The following is a 16775-nucleotide window of genomic DNA, read 5'->3' on the forward strand; positions in this document are numbered from 1 at the left end:
ACTGAGCCACTGTGCCGCTCTATTTAACAACACTTCTGAAGGTTAACACCACATGATCTGTATTATTTCCTCCATATAGCCTTGATTTTGTACTGAAATCCTGAAGTAGGCCTTTGACCTTCTGATTTGGAGGTGCAGGTGCTGATAGGCGAGGCCAGTCAACTCTAGTTACAGGACTGCAGTAAAACCATACTGAGGGGTTTTTGAACTGACGGCATCAAATTTGATGATATGGGACTTACTCAGTCGAGTTACAAGAAAGAGGAATGCAGCATAAATAATTGTGTTCTCAATTTTTTTTATTGTGAAGTTGAACTTCAGTCATGTCATTTGGGGATTTATGCACGAAAATAAGCATAATTGCCTTCACAGAAATGAGAACAATTGGGTTTCAAAATACACCTTTGCCTGACAGAAATAAACTAGCATTTGGGAAGTGCTTCAAGGTAATTTACTGCTCAATGTGAACATTAGCAGACTGTTAAGATAACTTAATTCACACATTTTCACTAATTATCGCTGTGATCCAGTGGAAGGTCACAAATTACTACTTTGTACCTCGAAGAGATAAACCACAGAATTGATAGGATTCCCATCTCCTTGATAAAGGATTGTGCATCTTTTATGTTGGGTTATTAAGGGAATGAAACTGAAACTCACAAATGAGTTGCTGCTGTGACATTTTGATTTGTATCCCATTTTTAAACATTGACTCCAAGTACCACAGAGAGAAAAAAAGAACTCATTACAACAGCTTATCTGAGTATATCAAACAGTTTAAATTGATTACCTGCTGCACAGAGGGCTCTATTCTCAAAGGCTTTCGCTTTGCTATTTTTGCAGCTATTTGCATTTGTATTTCTGATATTTAAATAAAAAGACAGAAAATAAGCAGGAACGCGTAACCTCAGTTCTCAAGCACATGAGTATCTCAGTCCATCTCTTGTTTCATATAATAACTAATTAATATGTAAATCATGAGTGCTTGATGCGGATGGGCTATTTGTGTCCTGTTCACATCAAAGCTGAGCTTTTCCCCTGGTACTAAAGAAATAAATGTCACCTGAGAGGGTGAAATACAAGCAAATTAAAACCAGCCACTGCTGATGCATCTCTGGGCTGTTGAGAGGATGTCACCAGGGCAACTGGTAACTGTAAACCAAAATGGGCCATGCAAGGTATAAACTACTTTTGATCTGGCACTGTTTTAGCTGGTGCCCATGAACTGACTCATGCCAAGTAAACTGTGAAACCTGCTCCCTTCTCCCAGTGACAGACTTACTCAACCATTCAGCTATTAACCCCAGTTGTAGGCTGATGACTTAGAAAAGTCAGAAGGCACGGGTCTCTCAAATCCTAAACTTGAGAATATTCAAATATTTTCGAGAGAGGCCAAAAGAGGTGCCACAAATTAATCGCTGAAATATGATTCCAGCTTTAAAAGGTCTGGGTTATTGCAACTTCCCTGAAAGCCTGTCCGTTGGTTGATAACAATTCAGCACCACAAACACAGAAACCTGGCCCAGTTGTCAAAAGCGTCAAACTGTGATCATGCAGAGCACAGAAAATGTACAATCTGTCACTAGTTGGAAGTATGGTTCTAAGTGTAAGAGGATAACTCAAATTCTGGGAACTGAACCTGGCTACATTCCCGCATACAAAACAACTGAAGCGAATCAAATTGAAATTTTGGAAAACTAATCTAAAAAAAATTCAAAACTTGCACGTTTACAGCTAACATTCTATTGGATGTCAATATGGACGACAATCACTGGGCGCCAGATTGAGACACAATTTTCTAACAATTTGTTTATATTAGAATATGTGAGAATGGTAACTAACAAGTTAGTCATAAAGTCATAGAGATGTAAATCACAGAAACAGACCCTTCAGTCCAACTCATCCGTGCTGACCAGATATTTTAAATTAATCTAGTTCCATTTGTCAACACTAGGCCCATATCCCTCTGAACGCTTCATATTCATGTACCCATCCAGATGCCTTTTAAATTTGTCCCAGCATCGACCACTTCCTTTGGCAGCTCATCCATAAATGCACCACCCTCTGTGGGGGAAAAAAATTGCCCTTTCTGTCCCTATTAAATCTTTCCTCTCAGTCACACTTAGTTTAATTGTTTAGTGAATTTCTTTTACAGGTGAACAATTGTAAGTGATACCTAACATTGAAGCTGATATTTTAAATTCATTCCACCAAAGTTGGGAATCCTAATGATGACTCTCAACATGAATCTGGCATAGGATTGAGGGTAATTTTGCAGTTTGGATCAGAAATTGGCTAGCTGTAAGAAGACAGAGGGTGATAGTGGATGGCAAATATTCATCCTGGAGGTCAGTTACTAGTGGTGTACTGCAATGATCTGTTTTGGGATCACTGCTGTTTGTCATGGATGAGGGCTTAGAAGGATGGGTTAGTAAATTTGTGGATAATGCTAAAGTTGGTGGAATTGTGGGCAATGCAGAGGATGTTGCAGGTTACAGAGGGACATAAATAAGCTGCAGAGCTAGACTAAGAGGTGGCAAATAGAGTTTAATGTGGAAGAGTGTGAGGTGATTCACTTTGGAATGAGTAATAGTAATACAGAGTACTGGGCTTATGGTAAGATTCTTGGTAGTGTGGATGAGTAGAGAGATCTCGGTGTCCATGTGCATTGATCCCAGGTTGTTAGGAAGGCTATGTTATGTTAGCTTTTATTGGTAGAGGGATTGAGTTTCAGAGCCATGAGGTCATGTTGCAGCTCTACAAAACCCTAATGTGGCTGCTGTTTGAGTATTGTGTACAGTTTTGGTCACTGCATTATAGGAAGGATGTGGAAACATTGGAAAGGGTTCAGAGGAAATTTACCAGGATGTTGACTGGCATGGAGGAAAGGCTGAGGGATGTGAGGCTGTGTTTGTTAGAGAGAAGAAAGTTAAGTGGTGACTTAATAGAGATATGCAAGATGATCAGAGGATTAAATAGGGTGGACAGTGAGAGCCTTTTTCCTTGGATGGTGATAGCTAGCTCAAGGGGACATAGCTTTAAATTGAGGGGTGATAGATATAGGACAGAGGTCAGAGGTAGTTTCTGTACTTGTAAAGTAGTAAGGGCATGGAATACCCTGCCTGAAACAGTAGTGAACTCACCAACATTAAGGGCATTTAAATGGTCGTTCAATAAACAAATGGATGATGATGGAATAGGTGGGCTTTAGATTGGTTTCACAGGTTGGTGCAACATCGAGTGCCAAAGGGCCTATACTGTGCTGTAATGTTCTATGTTCTATGAACCTGAATTTCAAATGATGTCAAACAAACTTTCCCTTTCTGACTGTTTCTGGTATTTGCAAGATTCCCCGAGATGTTAGGTGAAGGGCTAAATGTAGGGGAACTGTTCTGGGTGGGTTGCTGTTCGGAGGGTCGGTGTGGACTTGTTGGGCCAAAGGGCCTGTTTCCACACTGTAAGTAATCTAATCTAATCTAATCAGACCAAAGATCAATCAGTTTGACCGCAGCAGAATTTTTTCCACACCAACTTTTGGATTTAGATACCAATCAGCCATTTTCTAACTAAGTGGTGGTACAGCCTCAAGAGGCTGTATGGTCATTCTGTCCCTACATTCCCTTTTGTAAAGGAAGTTAGATAGGTAACGCGATTTCAGGGGGGGTAGATTAGCATACTCTCTTGAGACTAACTGCATTTGGGGGGTGAATAAAGGTAGCCATCGTATTTATATTGTAAGAAAATGTCCCAAGATGATTAGTTGAAAAAAAAGTATCAACATTGTTTTTCATGAAAAATGCAAATTATCCAATGTCAGTTAACTTCAATGATACCACATTTATAGTGTGATAAAGTTTAATTCACCGCTGTCTATCCCATCAATGGGAGCCTGCCTCTCTAAAATTAATATGGATTTCCGGTTTGATTTCACAAACAATCCCCAAGAGATCTTGCAGAACCTTCTCACTATTCCGTTCGTGGTTGCTTATGAGCCCATTGATCTTTGCTCTGGTTTGTTCATCCACTTTGACTAAAAGGTTACCTTGAGAACCCATGATCTAAGATAAAACAGAGACATGTTTATTGTAAACAGAAGGGCACGTCACTGGATTTTTCCATTTGAAACATTTTGGAAACAGTTCGTGAAATTATGATATTTACAGGATACACATTCAAGATTCCAGCTTCTCCCTCTAATTTTTTCCTTCGCAAGCTCCTCTACTGAATATACAAGGATAAGGTTCTAAAGTACTGTGGATACTTTACAAAAGATGGCCTGCTTTATGCTTGTGGCTGAATAATAATTGGCAATGTATCATTAGTCAAGTGATGTTCTCTTGGGGTGAGATGAGAGGGGGATCCTGATCCTGTCCTCTTGTGACCACGTATATGTACTTTGACATATGTGCAAATATATAGAGGAAACTTTGATTGGCATCCCTACTTGCCCATCCAGCACAGAGGCAGGAAGTCCAGTTCTGGCACAGCTTTGGATAGATTGGCTTCATAGAATAATAGCATCTTTACAGCGTGGAAACAAGCCATTTGGCCCAACAAGTCCACACTGACCCTCCAAAGGGCAACCCACCCAGACCCATTCCCCTGTCTTATTATTCCACATTTCCCCTGACTAATGCATCTAACCTACACAGCCCTGAACACTATGGGCAATTTAGCATGGCAAATTCACCTAAGCTGCACATCTTTGGATAGTGGGAGGAAGTCGAAGCACCCAGAGGAAACCTACGCAGACACAGGGAGAATGTGCAAACTCTACACAGATAGTCACCCGAGGCTGGAATCAAATCTGGGTCCCTGGTGCTGTGAGGCAGCGGTGATAACCAATGTGCCACTCTTGGTCAAAATATCAATGCTATGTCCTCGCTGGTCAGTCTGAACTTGCACCATGACAGGCAGGGCTTTTCCTCAATGGACGATCAGGAGTGTATCTTTTCTAAGGTTTATGTTTGAAACACCCATGTTATCATGGGAATAACCTGCTGGATTCCTGCCAGAGCTCCAGTACTAGCCCAGCAAACCATACAGGGACTCGACCCGTGTCCATCATAAACTACAGCTTTGACAGCCAGTGCACCAAGAAGGGCCCTGGGAAAATGGTAGCCTCAATTCCTGCAGAAGGGAGAGGAAACTGAGATGCAAATGATTTGAAACATTCTGTCCTTTAGATGATAATGAGTGGGCTCCACCTGAGGGTTGAAAGAAAGGCTCAACTGGGAGGAAGGTTTAATATTAAAAAGTCTTAACAGATTGCCCCCCTGAATTCTTATCATCTTCTCTTCCACCCCCATGATTCTTCCCTCCCCCCTCACCGCAATGCACACACTTGCACTCTCATACATATATACACTCTCACACACACACACACACACACACACACACACACACACACACACACACACTTACCCTCACTTGCACATTCTCTCTCACGCACACACACACACACACACACACACACCTGCACACAGACACATACACTCACTCTTTCTCTCTGACTCTCTCTATCTGTCTCTCTCACATGCAACCCCATCCATCAGGGACCAATGATCCATTCAGTGTGTGGCATGATTGCCTGTTGTCCCCATGTAGAATATATCCCTGCACACCAATTTTCCATGTCCCGATGGGATTGGCACTGTGGGGTGGTAGTGAGCACAATTCCCAAAGCAGGCATTGCAAACACATTTTTCAATGGTGTCATCTGATACTTTGGGAATTTTTATGATTCCAGAACATAAAATCATGACATACGCAAAACGAGCTCTGATTTATCACCAACAGTGAAATGTATTCATATCTCTGTTTGTGATACTGAGGATAACTCCACAAACCTCATATTGGGTCAAGACTGACCAGAAATGGATTAAATCCCATTGTTTTTTTTCACTGTGTGCAGGGACTTCTGATTTGTGACTATTGATTCTAACAATTATGGTCCAAAGAAGCAGCAATTAAATCAAGCCCACTTATTTGCATTGATACATACAGAGTCTTGCTTTTGTCTGAACTCTCTCTCCCTTTGCAGACGATATTGATCTATCTCAGCTTGTGCCTCATCCTTTGCTTGTTTCAGCCGTCTTCCCTTCCCTGGAAGAACATTCACAATGAAAATGCTTGATAAGTATTTTATGATACCAATTGTGCCACCAATCTAATAAACATCGCACACAAAAGGGAATCGATGGATTGCAAGAAAAGAAACCGTCGGACGATGCTGGACTGATTAATAAGGCTCAAGTGAGTTACGTCATCCTGTGTCTAAAAGATTTCTCTTCAAAGCTTTATTGATTTTTTTTCTTCCTGGATTCCACATCCATTCCAATTTTTGTGCACAATTTTCATTCGGTTTCAAAAGTGCAAAATCTAATTGAAGAAGATTGCTTGCCTGTTTGTTTTTGAATTCCTCATTGCAGTACTGAGCTTCAGGAATCTGCACTGTGCTAACTGGTGATGTGCAGTTATGTCTTTATGACATGTTCAGCACAGCAGTTGGAACAATGGTGGCAGGTTATCAGAAACCACTGCAGGAATCGGAATGTGCCCTGATAAGTGTGTATGCCATTAAACAGGCAGGGATCACAGTGGCTTATTAGGTCCAATGCTTCTGTCTGTTAGCCTGAAGCAGGCTAAAAAGGGGGCTTCGCTGCTGCTCACTCCTTTTCACACAAATGATTTTCCACAGTGGTTTGGTGGGAAGTGGCGAGAGTGGGTGATGATGACGCAGGCAGCGAGGAGATGTGGGGGGCAAGTGGTTTTTCTACACCTCCTAAAGCCTAGGTTAACAGCATCACTATTGGTGCTGCCCAAGAGAGACAACTCTCTACTTCTCAAGTGTGGACCCATTATCATATGAGGGCACTGTTTTAGGAGGTCGTAAATGAAAGATTTTTGAACATGTTCTTATTTCTTCCATAGGGACATAGAAGCATTAAAAAGATCCAATTTAAAATGTTCGCCTAACTTCAATGTACAATTCAGGATCCTCATTGGGATGGTGAGTTCAGAAGCATTCTGAGAAAGCACTGCATATTTCAAACTATTCCTTGGTTACTATCCAGCATACACTTACTCTTCATGTGATATATATCAATTTAGTCTGCATGAGAAGTAGCAATGGCCTTTTGAGCTGCTCAACTGTTCAATAAGGTCAGGGCTCATTTTTGACCTTAACTTCTCAGCCCAGCACTATCCTTATATCGCTTAGGATCCAAAAATTCATCCATCCTGGTCTTGAACATGCCCAGTGATTCGGCAAACACAGCCCCTCTGTATAGAACGGTCCAAATAATCACAAACCTTTTGACAGAGAGAATTCCACTAACTGCCTGAGCCTTGTTCTGTATCTGTGACCATGTGTTTCTAGACTCTGCAGACCTATGTCCTCGATCAATCCTTTTGCAGTTTTCATCTTGCCTTGAGCACTGGACACATATTATTCCAACAAATAATATTCTGGTTGAATTTTCACAAAAAAAATACTTTCATGGCCAAACACTTAGATAATAGGCATGACGTGCTTTTGAGCAATGAGATATATTGCATTCTATGAGCTGTAACTGATCCATGCCTTGTTTTGTGACAGACATAGTCATCAAGCATTTACACCTTTATTTCACTCTATTGCACACAAGTGGAAGACTGTTGGTATTTCAGCTTTGGACCTGATATAATTCAGACAGATCCAGAGCTGGGAGTCCATTCCAGTCCCACAGACTGCCTTGCAAACATTGCTTCAGCCAAGACATGGCATGGAAGGGTTTATTTTGTAGCCTGCTTATCCCGAATATAACGGTCCAGATTAATCAATTGGCCAATGGGGCAATGAATGCCAAATGGCCACATTTAAGTTCAGAGTTCAGTATGAAAATCTTGCACGTTTGGACGATGGGCTGGATCCAAGCAAACAAGCCTGTTCCCCTGATGCATTTTCTGTGATGTTTCTATTATTTCTTGATGAGAAGCATGTTGTTGTTTTAATCAGACACAGACAGATTGTTTTAATTCATGCCACATGTGTGTGTTGACAAGGTTATCTAGTTGGACTCTGCATTGCACAAAGGAGAACCCTGAGCTGTTAGCAGGCTCAGCATGAAGCTGTGTGGGGTGAGGAGGAAGTGGGCAGTGATTGGCCAGGGGAGCTGGACTGTCTGAACACAACTTCGGCATTTTGTTTGACATCTTCAAAGTGCGAAACCCCAACTGCTGCCACTTCTCAAGGTCTCACATTTTCTGTGGGCCTGCTCATGCTGAGTATACATGGTCCAGATTAATCAATTGGCCAGTGAGGGAGTGAATGCCAAATGACCACAGTTGCTCTGTCAGTGTCAATGAGTGCACTTAACCTTGAACTTTGTTTTAACTCTTACACACACATTTTTAATGCTTGTGATTTAAACTGTACTCATTACATTAAGATACCTCTTTTGATCTATCGTAATCTGACACCTAACTAGTATATTTTGAGTGCAGTTTCAGTCTGACCCCACTCAGAGTGCTTCAGTTATACTGTTGATAAAATACATGCTTTGCTTGACTTGGGACTATGCTTAACAGAAGTAGACTAACTGAATGAGAGAACAAAGAAAAATCAACGTTTAAATCACTAAACATAAAAGTGTATGTAACGCAAACACAATAACCTTCTTAAGATAGACAAAAATTGTCTTGAAAGTATCTGCGCCTCCTTCGACTGGTCTCATTTGGTTAAAGGCAACCAAATGATGCAGCCATGTGACCAGATGGTCTAAGGTTTAACATGTTATTGCCTTTGAGGTGACTGATGCCAGGCAAGCTGGCAGTAGGGGTGCTCTAAACTGGCTGGTGCCCCTTCACTTGAAATCCACGCACCAGCATTTCATCTTCCAGGAGGACAGTGATGCACAGGGAGGTACTGGCTGCAGGAACCGAGCCAGAAAGTCCCTGCTGGGCTCCCCCAACAGTGGAGGGGGGGGGGTGTGGTGGAAGAAAAACACTGCTGTGCAGTGTGGAGGGAGGATGGGTTTGGCCTCCGCTGTGCTCTCCTCCCCCAACACCCCCTCCCTACAGGCTGCCAACTCTCAGTGCCTCGCTACAGCTGGGATTCTGGCACCCATAGAGCCCTCACCCCAGCAGGAGTCAGTGTCTTGAAGAGGGTTACAAGAAAAAAATTACAAGGAAAGCCCCTGTCACTTTTTTAGGTTAAAGGATAAAGTGGTACGGAATTTTAACCTTTAATGAAAATAATGTTTCTTGTTAATGTGGGTAAAATTCCACCTCATCCCCTCACACAGAGAGGGCTAAATACACTTCCTGAGTGAGTCTGTGGAGGGAAACCCCGTTTAAGGAACATTTGAAGTGGACAGAGGCTCTTTCTGGTTGGAATAATTCAGAACGACTCCATGAACAACCTTGTCTGGGATGATCTGGTGTACTATTAAGGCCTGCCCCGTGGGAGACCTGAGTTGTGACCTAGGTGCCCTTGATGTTAAAGTACTTCCTTACACCGTTTTCCATGTGAGATATTGATCCTGAAACGCCAATGATTTTCCAGCCCTCCGTTGGCTCAGGTACCTAAGTCAACTGTGACTGTGCATTGTTTAACCTAAGGTTGCTGCTAGCAGTATTTCAGCAATGTGTTTATCCAACGGTGGCAGTGTTAACAAAGAAAACAGAGCTCACCCTAAATTATTCATTTGTTTTCAATGCCTTTTCTAGCACCGTGTGTGCCGTTCCCTGCAAGGTCTGTGACAGGGCATGTCCACCCCTTAGATGTGTCCCTCACTTCACTCCCAAGTGAAATAGTTGCAGCATTGTAAAATGTCTCCGATTAAGGCAGGGACAAAGATACAAGTCTGAGTTCCTAAATGAAGTGGAATAAAATGTACATCTATAACAAACTCTTTTGTTTTAGCATGGTCTATGTTGCTCCGATTAATAAAGAGTTTTTAAAATCTTAATAAATCTTCCTCCAACCCAGTGATCATTGTGCTTTGATTCCACAATATAGTGAACCCACTTTTCATGCTCTTGACTACCAGAAATGATCAGTAAGTTAGGTTTACTCACTCTTCTTGGCTTCCTCTAACTTTTCTTTGGCCCGTTTCTCAGCTTGTAAAAGCTGATGAATTCCCTGGGAGTGGCTGGTCATATTTCCATATGTGCTGGCTCTCAGTGACAGTGCTGATCAGAGTCTCCCATCCACATTTATAGGGATCTTGATGACTGTGATACCTGGCTGTTGCTCAACACAACAAAAGCAGTCTAGGTATAGCTTGAATGATAACAGCCTGCTCCAGTCACTGGCTGCTTTCAGTCAGTTGCTGCCAACTCAAACAGAGTAGATCTCCAATTGGAGTGATCCTTATCCGTTATCTCAACAAAACAATAACAGTCACCTGAAAAAAAAATTAACAAAAAATCTCTATTAACAGAAATAATCCAAACAACAGTTTCCAGAGTCCCATTACCTACTTCCCATAGAGTCAAAAAGTCAGAGAAATCTTACGGTAGTCTGAGCGACTTGGGCTGTGGTGAGATGGGTGGCAGAAGCAGACAGCAAGTGCAGTAGGTCACACGTTCCCGTCAAGATCACCCCGCACCATCTTATATGCTCTCTACAAGTGACCGGGCAAGATTCTCGCTCGGCGCTGGCAAAGAAGCCAATTGACAGTCATTATTGGGTGTTGAACGCCTTGTTAACCCCACAGCTCACCTCATTAACATTCAGACTTCCATTTTATCAAACTCGCAGAGAAAAAACTCAACGCCAGGCAAATTCAGCAAGGAAACCAAGATAAAGCCACCGCCGGGTGGATTCAATGCATCACTAACTCTGAATGGCCTCCACGTTGGAAACCTGAGCATCTCCAACCAGAGATAGCAAGCTCCTATTTCTGTTCCCTTGTCCTACTTGTTTCACACAGACAGAAAGCCAGGAAGCCTGTCATCAGTTGTTGATAGACCTCAGTCAAGTCAAGGGGGAAAGCCTTTGCTCGGGGGCTCTTGGCACAGTAAGTCAGGGCAGCCTCCAATACCAGTTCAGGGTTTGCTCAGGGCAGTTAGAGTCAGGATCCTCTCATAAAGAGTGAGGAGCTGTACGGTAGGCAGCACACTATTTCTCTTGACACTGTCTACCCTTTCGCAAATAGATTTCCTCCTGGAATGAGAGAGAGGTGGATATTACAAATGATGCAGGTAGTTGGTGCTGCTGTTACTGTTGGGGCACATGTCCACAGGGACCGAAACACTTATGCCCAAAGTGTCGATTCTTCTGCTCCACAGATGCTGCCTGGCTGGCTGTGCTTTTCCAGCGCAACACTCTTCGACTCTGATCCCCAGCATCTGCAGTCTTCATTTTCTCTTAGCACAGAGAGTATGCAGGCTTAGTGCAGTTTGGGGATTGGGGTGAGTGGGAGTGAGTGATGGAACGTGTTGCAGGCAATAGTGAATGTGGTTGAGTGTGAACCTCGTTGGTTGATGGGTGCAGGAGTGGAGAGAGTGAGTGAGTATGAGATATTGGAAAGATGATGATGGTACTGACTCTGGCAGAATGGAGAAGGACATTAGCCTTCTCACAGGGCTCTGTATTCCTCCAGATGGCTGAAACTGTATTCGCCTGGGGAAATAGTTTTGTCCTAGCCTTCACTCCTGGTTCACGGTCCAGGAGGCATATTGTATCCAGCAGGACCCCAACACTTCGCCTTCAAAGCAGATCATCGATTTCCCCCAGCTGCCAGGTCAGGGACAAACCTCAGGCAAGGCACCTCCAGATGGGCTGTGCTTGTCCTGGTGCACAGCAGGCTTTTAAAGATGATGCAGATGAAAGAAATGCTAGTGATTTCCAGGCTATCCGCTGTTCAGGAATGCAACATGGTAAAATAGAGCAGAATTGAGGGACACCATAGGGGCACGATAGGTCATTAATCAAGTGAGTTTTCTAAAATATGGATGAAAAACTCAGCGAATTTTGCTAGGAGAAGCCCTGCCAGAAATTCAATGCAACTTGTACTTAGTCAAAAAAAAATACGATTCAGCCCATAGAGTTCCACAACACAGGAGGAGGCCCTTCGTCCTGAATATCCATGCTGGTCATCAAGCACTGATCTCCTCATGCCCCATTTTCCAGCACACGTGGTCTTGTCTCTCTGGAGCATGATGTAGTGATCATGTGAAAACTTCTCAAAATTGTGAAGATGGTTCCTGCCTCCGAGCACCCTTTCAAGCAGTGAGTTCCAAATCCTGACCTCTAAGCAGTTGAAATAAAAACTTCCTTAAATCCCCAGCTTGTCCTGGATGGTCTCAAGGTTTCTTGGTTGTTGTTGGGGGCTGGTCCCATCCAGAGAAGTGGGGAGTATTCCATCACATTCCTGACTTGTGCCTTGTGGACAGGCTCCGGGAAGTAAGAAGTCAAGCATCCACTTGAACAAACAGATGGTATCTCAGAGTAAGATCTCTCAGTCTTGCACTGGATTGTTAGCCTTGGTTTTATAGGTGCTCAGGCAAGACTTGAACCAACGAGTATGTAGTTCAGCTAACAGCATGCTACCCACCGAACTACAACTGATACTTTATTTGATTTTTATTCAATGATTATACTCAGGTGGTATAATTCAAACCAGGGGATTTTAAAACATAATGATTTTTAACAACTCTGTAGGTGAACATGAATGCTTCAAATTGCAAAGCATTAAACACTTACTGCCATAATGGAGTTCTGTATTTAGTGGCGTTACACAGGTATTTTGCCATCTTCTGGCTGTTAGAGGGAGTGATTCAAATTCACAGCATAGCATGGATATTGTCAAATACACAAGCAACCTGCAGACCCATTGATTCCAAAGTGATCTTGCTTTGTCAGAACTTCTCCAAGATATGGGCGGCACGGTGGCACAGTGGTTAGCACTGCTGCCTCACAGCGCCAGAGACCCGGGTTCAATTCCTGACTCAGGCGACTGACTGTGTGGAGTTTGCACGTTCTCCCCGTGTCTGCGTGGGTTTCCTCCGGGTGCTCCTGTTTCCTCCCACAGTCCAAAGATGTGCAGGTCAGGTGAATTGGCCATGCTAAATTGCCTGTAGTGTTAGGTAGGGGTATGGGAGGGTTGCGCTTCGGTGGGTCGGTGTGGACTTGTTGGGCCGAAGGGCCTGTTTCCACACTGTAAGTCTAATCTAATCTAATATGTATGACAGATCTCCGCATGCAAGGGAGAGATGCCAGAAGTGAGAAAGAGAGAGAGGCAGAGCAAAAGAAAAAGAGAGAGAGAAATTGAAGCTGTTTACTGCCATTTTAGTATTTCTAATATGCAATCATTGTTTGATGCCAGACCTCTTCAGACCATGGGGTTGAGTTTTCACTTTGGGAGCAGGAACCATGAGCCAACACAGTTTCTGGGTGTTGAAACTGCCCCAGTGGTAAATGGTCACTAATTGGCATTTTGACCCTGAATTCCCTGAAGTCCTCTTTAATTAAAGGTGGCAGATGGGGCTTTCAGTTAGAGAGTTAAAGAGGGATTCCAGGTTGATAGAAGTATCAAGCTGCAGTAAAAGGTAAGGAACCGAGAGGGTGCTTCAACATGAATATGCTTGCTTGCTAACTCGAAAAATAATTTTTTAAATTAACACCGACAAAGCAGCAAGGCCACCATTGTGCTGATGGAGGGAGCAGGAGACTGTCCATTGATGCACCTACACCAACACAAACTGGGAGGACCTGGCGACTTGCCTGAAATGTTATCTCTTAGCTTGGCACTTGATTCTTTCTCTGGACAATTAAATTGGCTCAAGGTGAAGTTGGGAAACCTGAGGACACTTGGAAAATTCTGCAGAACCCTTACAATCTGGATATGGTTTGTAAGATTCAGCTCACTCAAAGTTGTTCGCTGGGGCCCATCTTAACCCTGTGAGAGGTTAGATTTTGAATTAAATAAAATCTCACCCACTTAGACAGAATGGAGATCAGATCCAGCGGTGTACACTTTAGCTTGAGTTCACTATTTGCACACACAATAAAAACAACCTTTTTCTTTAAAAAAAACCCTTTCATTCAATGAAATATCCCAAGATGCTTCAGGGGAACATTAAAAATGCATGACGTCAAGCTTCACAAGGAGATATTCAGGTGGATGACCAAAAGGCGTAGTCAAAGAGGTAAGTCTTACTAAGTAGCTTAAAGTAGGAAAGTGAGGTGGAACATTGCAAAGTTGGACGGAGGCAGTAACAGAGCTTGGGACTAACTGAAAGCACAACTACCTTTGGTACCTATTGGGGCACAGATGTCCAGGAAGGTTGTTGGATTGGAGGAGGTTACACAGATAGGGAAGAGTAAGGAGGTGTTTGAAAAGAAGGATAACAACTTTGAAATCAAGACATTGCTTTGAAACATGGAAAATAGAAGCAGAAGCAGCCCTTCCAGCCTGCTCCACAATTCAATGTGATCGTAGCAGGTTGTCCAATTCAGTCCACTACTCCCACTTTCTCCCCATACTCTTAGATTCCCCTTGTTCTAAGAATCTTATGTAACTCCTTTTTGAAACCATTTCCTGTTTTGGCTTCAACTGTTTACTGTGGAAGAACATAGGTTCACCATCTCTGGAGGAAGAGATTTCTGCTCAATTCTAAAAGACCAACCCTGTATGCTTAGACTGTGACCCCTAGTTCTGCACTACTTGGTCATTGGTAACATTCTTTCTGCACTTACCCTTCCTAGTACGGTTAGAATGGGATGTAAATTTGCTCATTGAGCTGGAAGGTTTGTTTTCAGACGTTTCATCACCATACTAGATAACATCATCATTGAGCCTCCGGTGAAGCACTGGTGGTATGGCCCACTTGTTATTTATGTGTTTACGTTTCCTTGGGGTGGTGATGTCCTTTCCTGTGGTGATGTCATTTCCTGTTTTTTTCTCAGGGGAAATGGGATCCAAGTCGGTGTGTTTGTTGATAGAGATCTGGTTGGAGTGCCATCCTTCTTTGAATTCTCACGCATATCTCTGTTTGGCTTGTCCTAGGATGGATGTCTTGTCCCAGTCAAAGTGGTGTCCTTCTTCATCCGTATATAGAGATACTAGTGAGAGTGGGTCATATCTTTTTTGTGGCTAGTTGATGTTCATGTATCCTTGTGGCTAGTTTTCTGCCTGTTTGTCCAATATAGTGTTTGTTACAGTTCTTGCAAGATATTTTGTAAATGACATTAGTTTTGCTTGTTGTCTGTATAGGGTCTTTCAAGTTCATTAGCTGCTGTTTTAGTTTAATGGTGGGTTTGTGGGCTACCATGATACCAAGTGGTCTGAGTGGTCTGGCAGTCTTTTCTGAGATGTCTTTGACATAATGGAGATTAGCTCAGATCTCTGGAAGCATTTTATCTGCTTGTTTGGGGGTTTGTTGTTGAGAAATCGACAGACTGTATTCATTGGGTACCCATTCTTTTTGAATACACAGTATAGGTGATTTTCCTCTGCTGTTAATATTTCCTCTGTGCTGCAGTGTGTGCTGGCTGAAATAATGTTCTAATGCAGCTCTATTTGTGGGTGGCCAAACAAACACATGCGTGAGAATTCCTAGAGGTCTGGCACTCCAACCAGAACTCTATCTACAAACATATGGATTGGATCCCATTTACCACCCCCGAGAAAAAAACAGGAAGTGACATCACCAACCCAAGGAAACCTAAACGCATAAATAATAAGCAGGCCATACCACCAGTGCTTCACTGGAGGCTCACTGATGATGTTACCTAGTATGGTGATGAAATGTCTGAAAACAAACCTTCCAGCTCAGCGAGCAGTCTTACATCCAGAACCTCGACCTGACCTACGAATCTTCTTAAAACTCACTAACTATTAGAACTTTATAGGTTTGTATGAGATTCCCCCTCATTCTTCTAAACTCCACTGAATATAGAATTACTGAATTATATAGGACAGAAGAGGCCCTTAGACCAATTGAGTCCGCACAGACAAAATTTACATTAGGTCTCCCAGTCAACAACTTGCTCAAATCATACTGAGACATTTCTGCATCCTCCTCACAGTTCACCCTCCGAAATAGCTTTGTGTTGTCTACAAACTTGGAGATATTGCATTTAGTTCCTTCACCTGTATCATGAATGTACGTTATGAATAGTTGGCGTCCAAACACTGATCCACTCGTCACCGTGGAGGTGTTGGTCTTCCCAGCGATTGCGGAGGTGGCATAGAATATATAACATTACAGTGCACTACAGACTCTTTGACTCTTGATGTTGCACTGACCTTGGAAACAATGTGAAATCTTTCTATCCTACATTATTCCATTTTTATCCATATGTTTATCCAATGACCACTGAAATACCCTTAAAATTGGCAAGTCTACTACTGTTGTAGGCAATACGTTCCTGCCCCCCACTACTCTCTGAGTAAAGAAACTACCTCTGACATCTATCCTATATCTATCACCCCTCAATTTAAGGCTGTGGCCCTTTGTGCTAGCCATCACCATCTGAGGAAAAAGGATTGTCAGCCCTATCTAACCCTCTGATTATTTTATTTGTCTCAATTAAGTCACTTCTCAATCTTCTTCTTTCTAACGAAAACAGCCTCTTGTCCCTCAACCTTTCCTTATAAGACCTTCGCTCCATATCAGGCAACATCCTATTAAACTTCCTCTGCACTCTTTCCAAAGCTTCCACATCCTTCCTATAATGCAATGTCCAGAACTGTATGCAATACTCCAAGTGCGGTCGCACCAGAGTTTTGTATAGAACTGTAGCATGACCTTGTGGCTCCAAAACTCAATCCCTCTACCAA

The 16775-nt window shown here is 42.8% G+C and overlaps 1 protein-coding gene across 1 annotated transcript; it reads right to left on the reverse strand.

The window, feature by feature from the left end:
- Positions 1 to 281: 281 nt before the first annotated feature.
- Positions 282 to 10207, reverse strand: LOC132818990 (V-type proton ATPase subunit G 3-like). The gene is made up of 3 exons (XM_060830201.1): positions 10063 to 10207; positions 6005 to 6105; positions 282 to 4058 (listed from the first exon to the last, which is right to left on the reverse strand). Exons 1-3 carry the CDS (start codon positions 10142 to 10144, stop codon positions 3879 to 3881), a joined length of 363 nt encoding a protein of 120 aa, XP_060686184.1. The 5' UTR covers positions 10145 to 10207; the 3' UTR covers positions 282 to 3878.
- Positions 10208 to 16775: the final 6568 nt, after the last annotated feature.

The sequence above is a fragment of the Hemiscyllium ocellatum genome, chromosome 9, assembly GCF_020745735.1.
Source record: "Hemiscyllium ocellatum isolate sHemOce1 chromosome 9, sHemOce1.pat.X.cur, whole genome shotgun sequence".
In the NCBI taxonomy this organism is placed as follows: Eukaryota; Metazoa; Chordata; class Chondrichthyes; order Orectolobiformes; family Hemiscylliidae; genus Hemiscyllium; species Hemiscyllium ocellatum.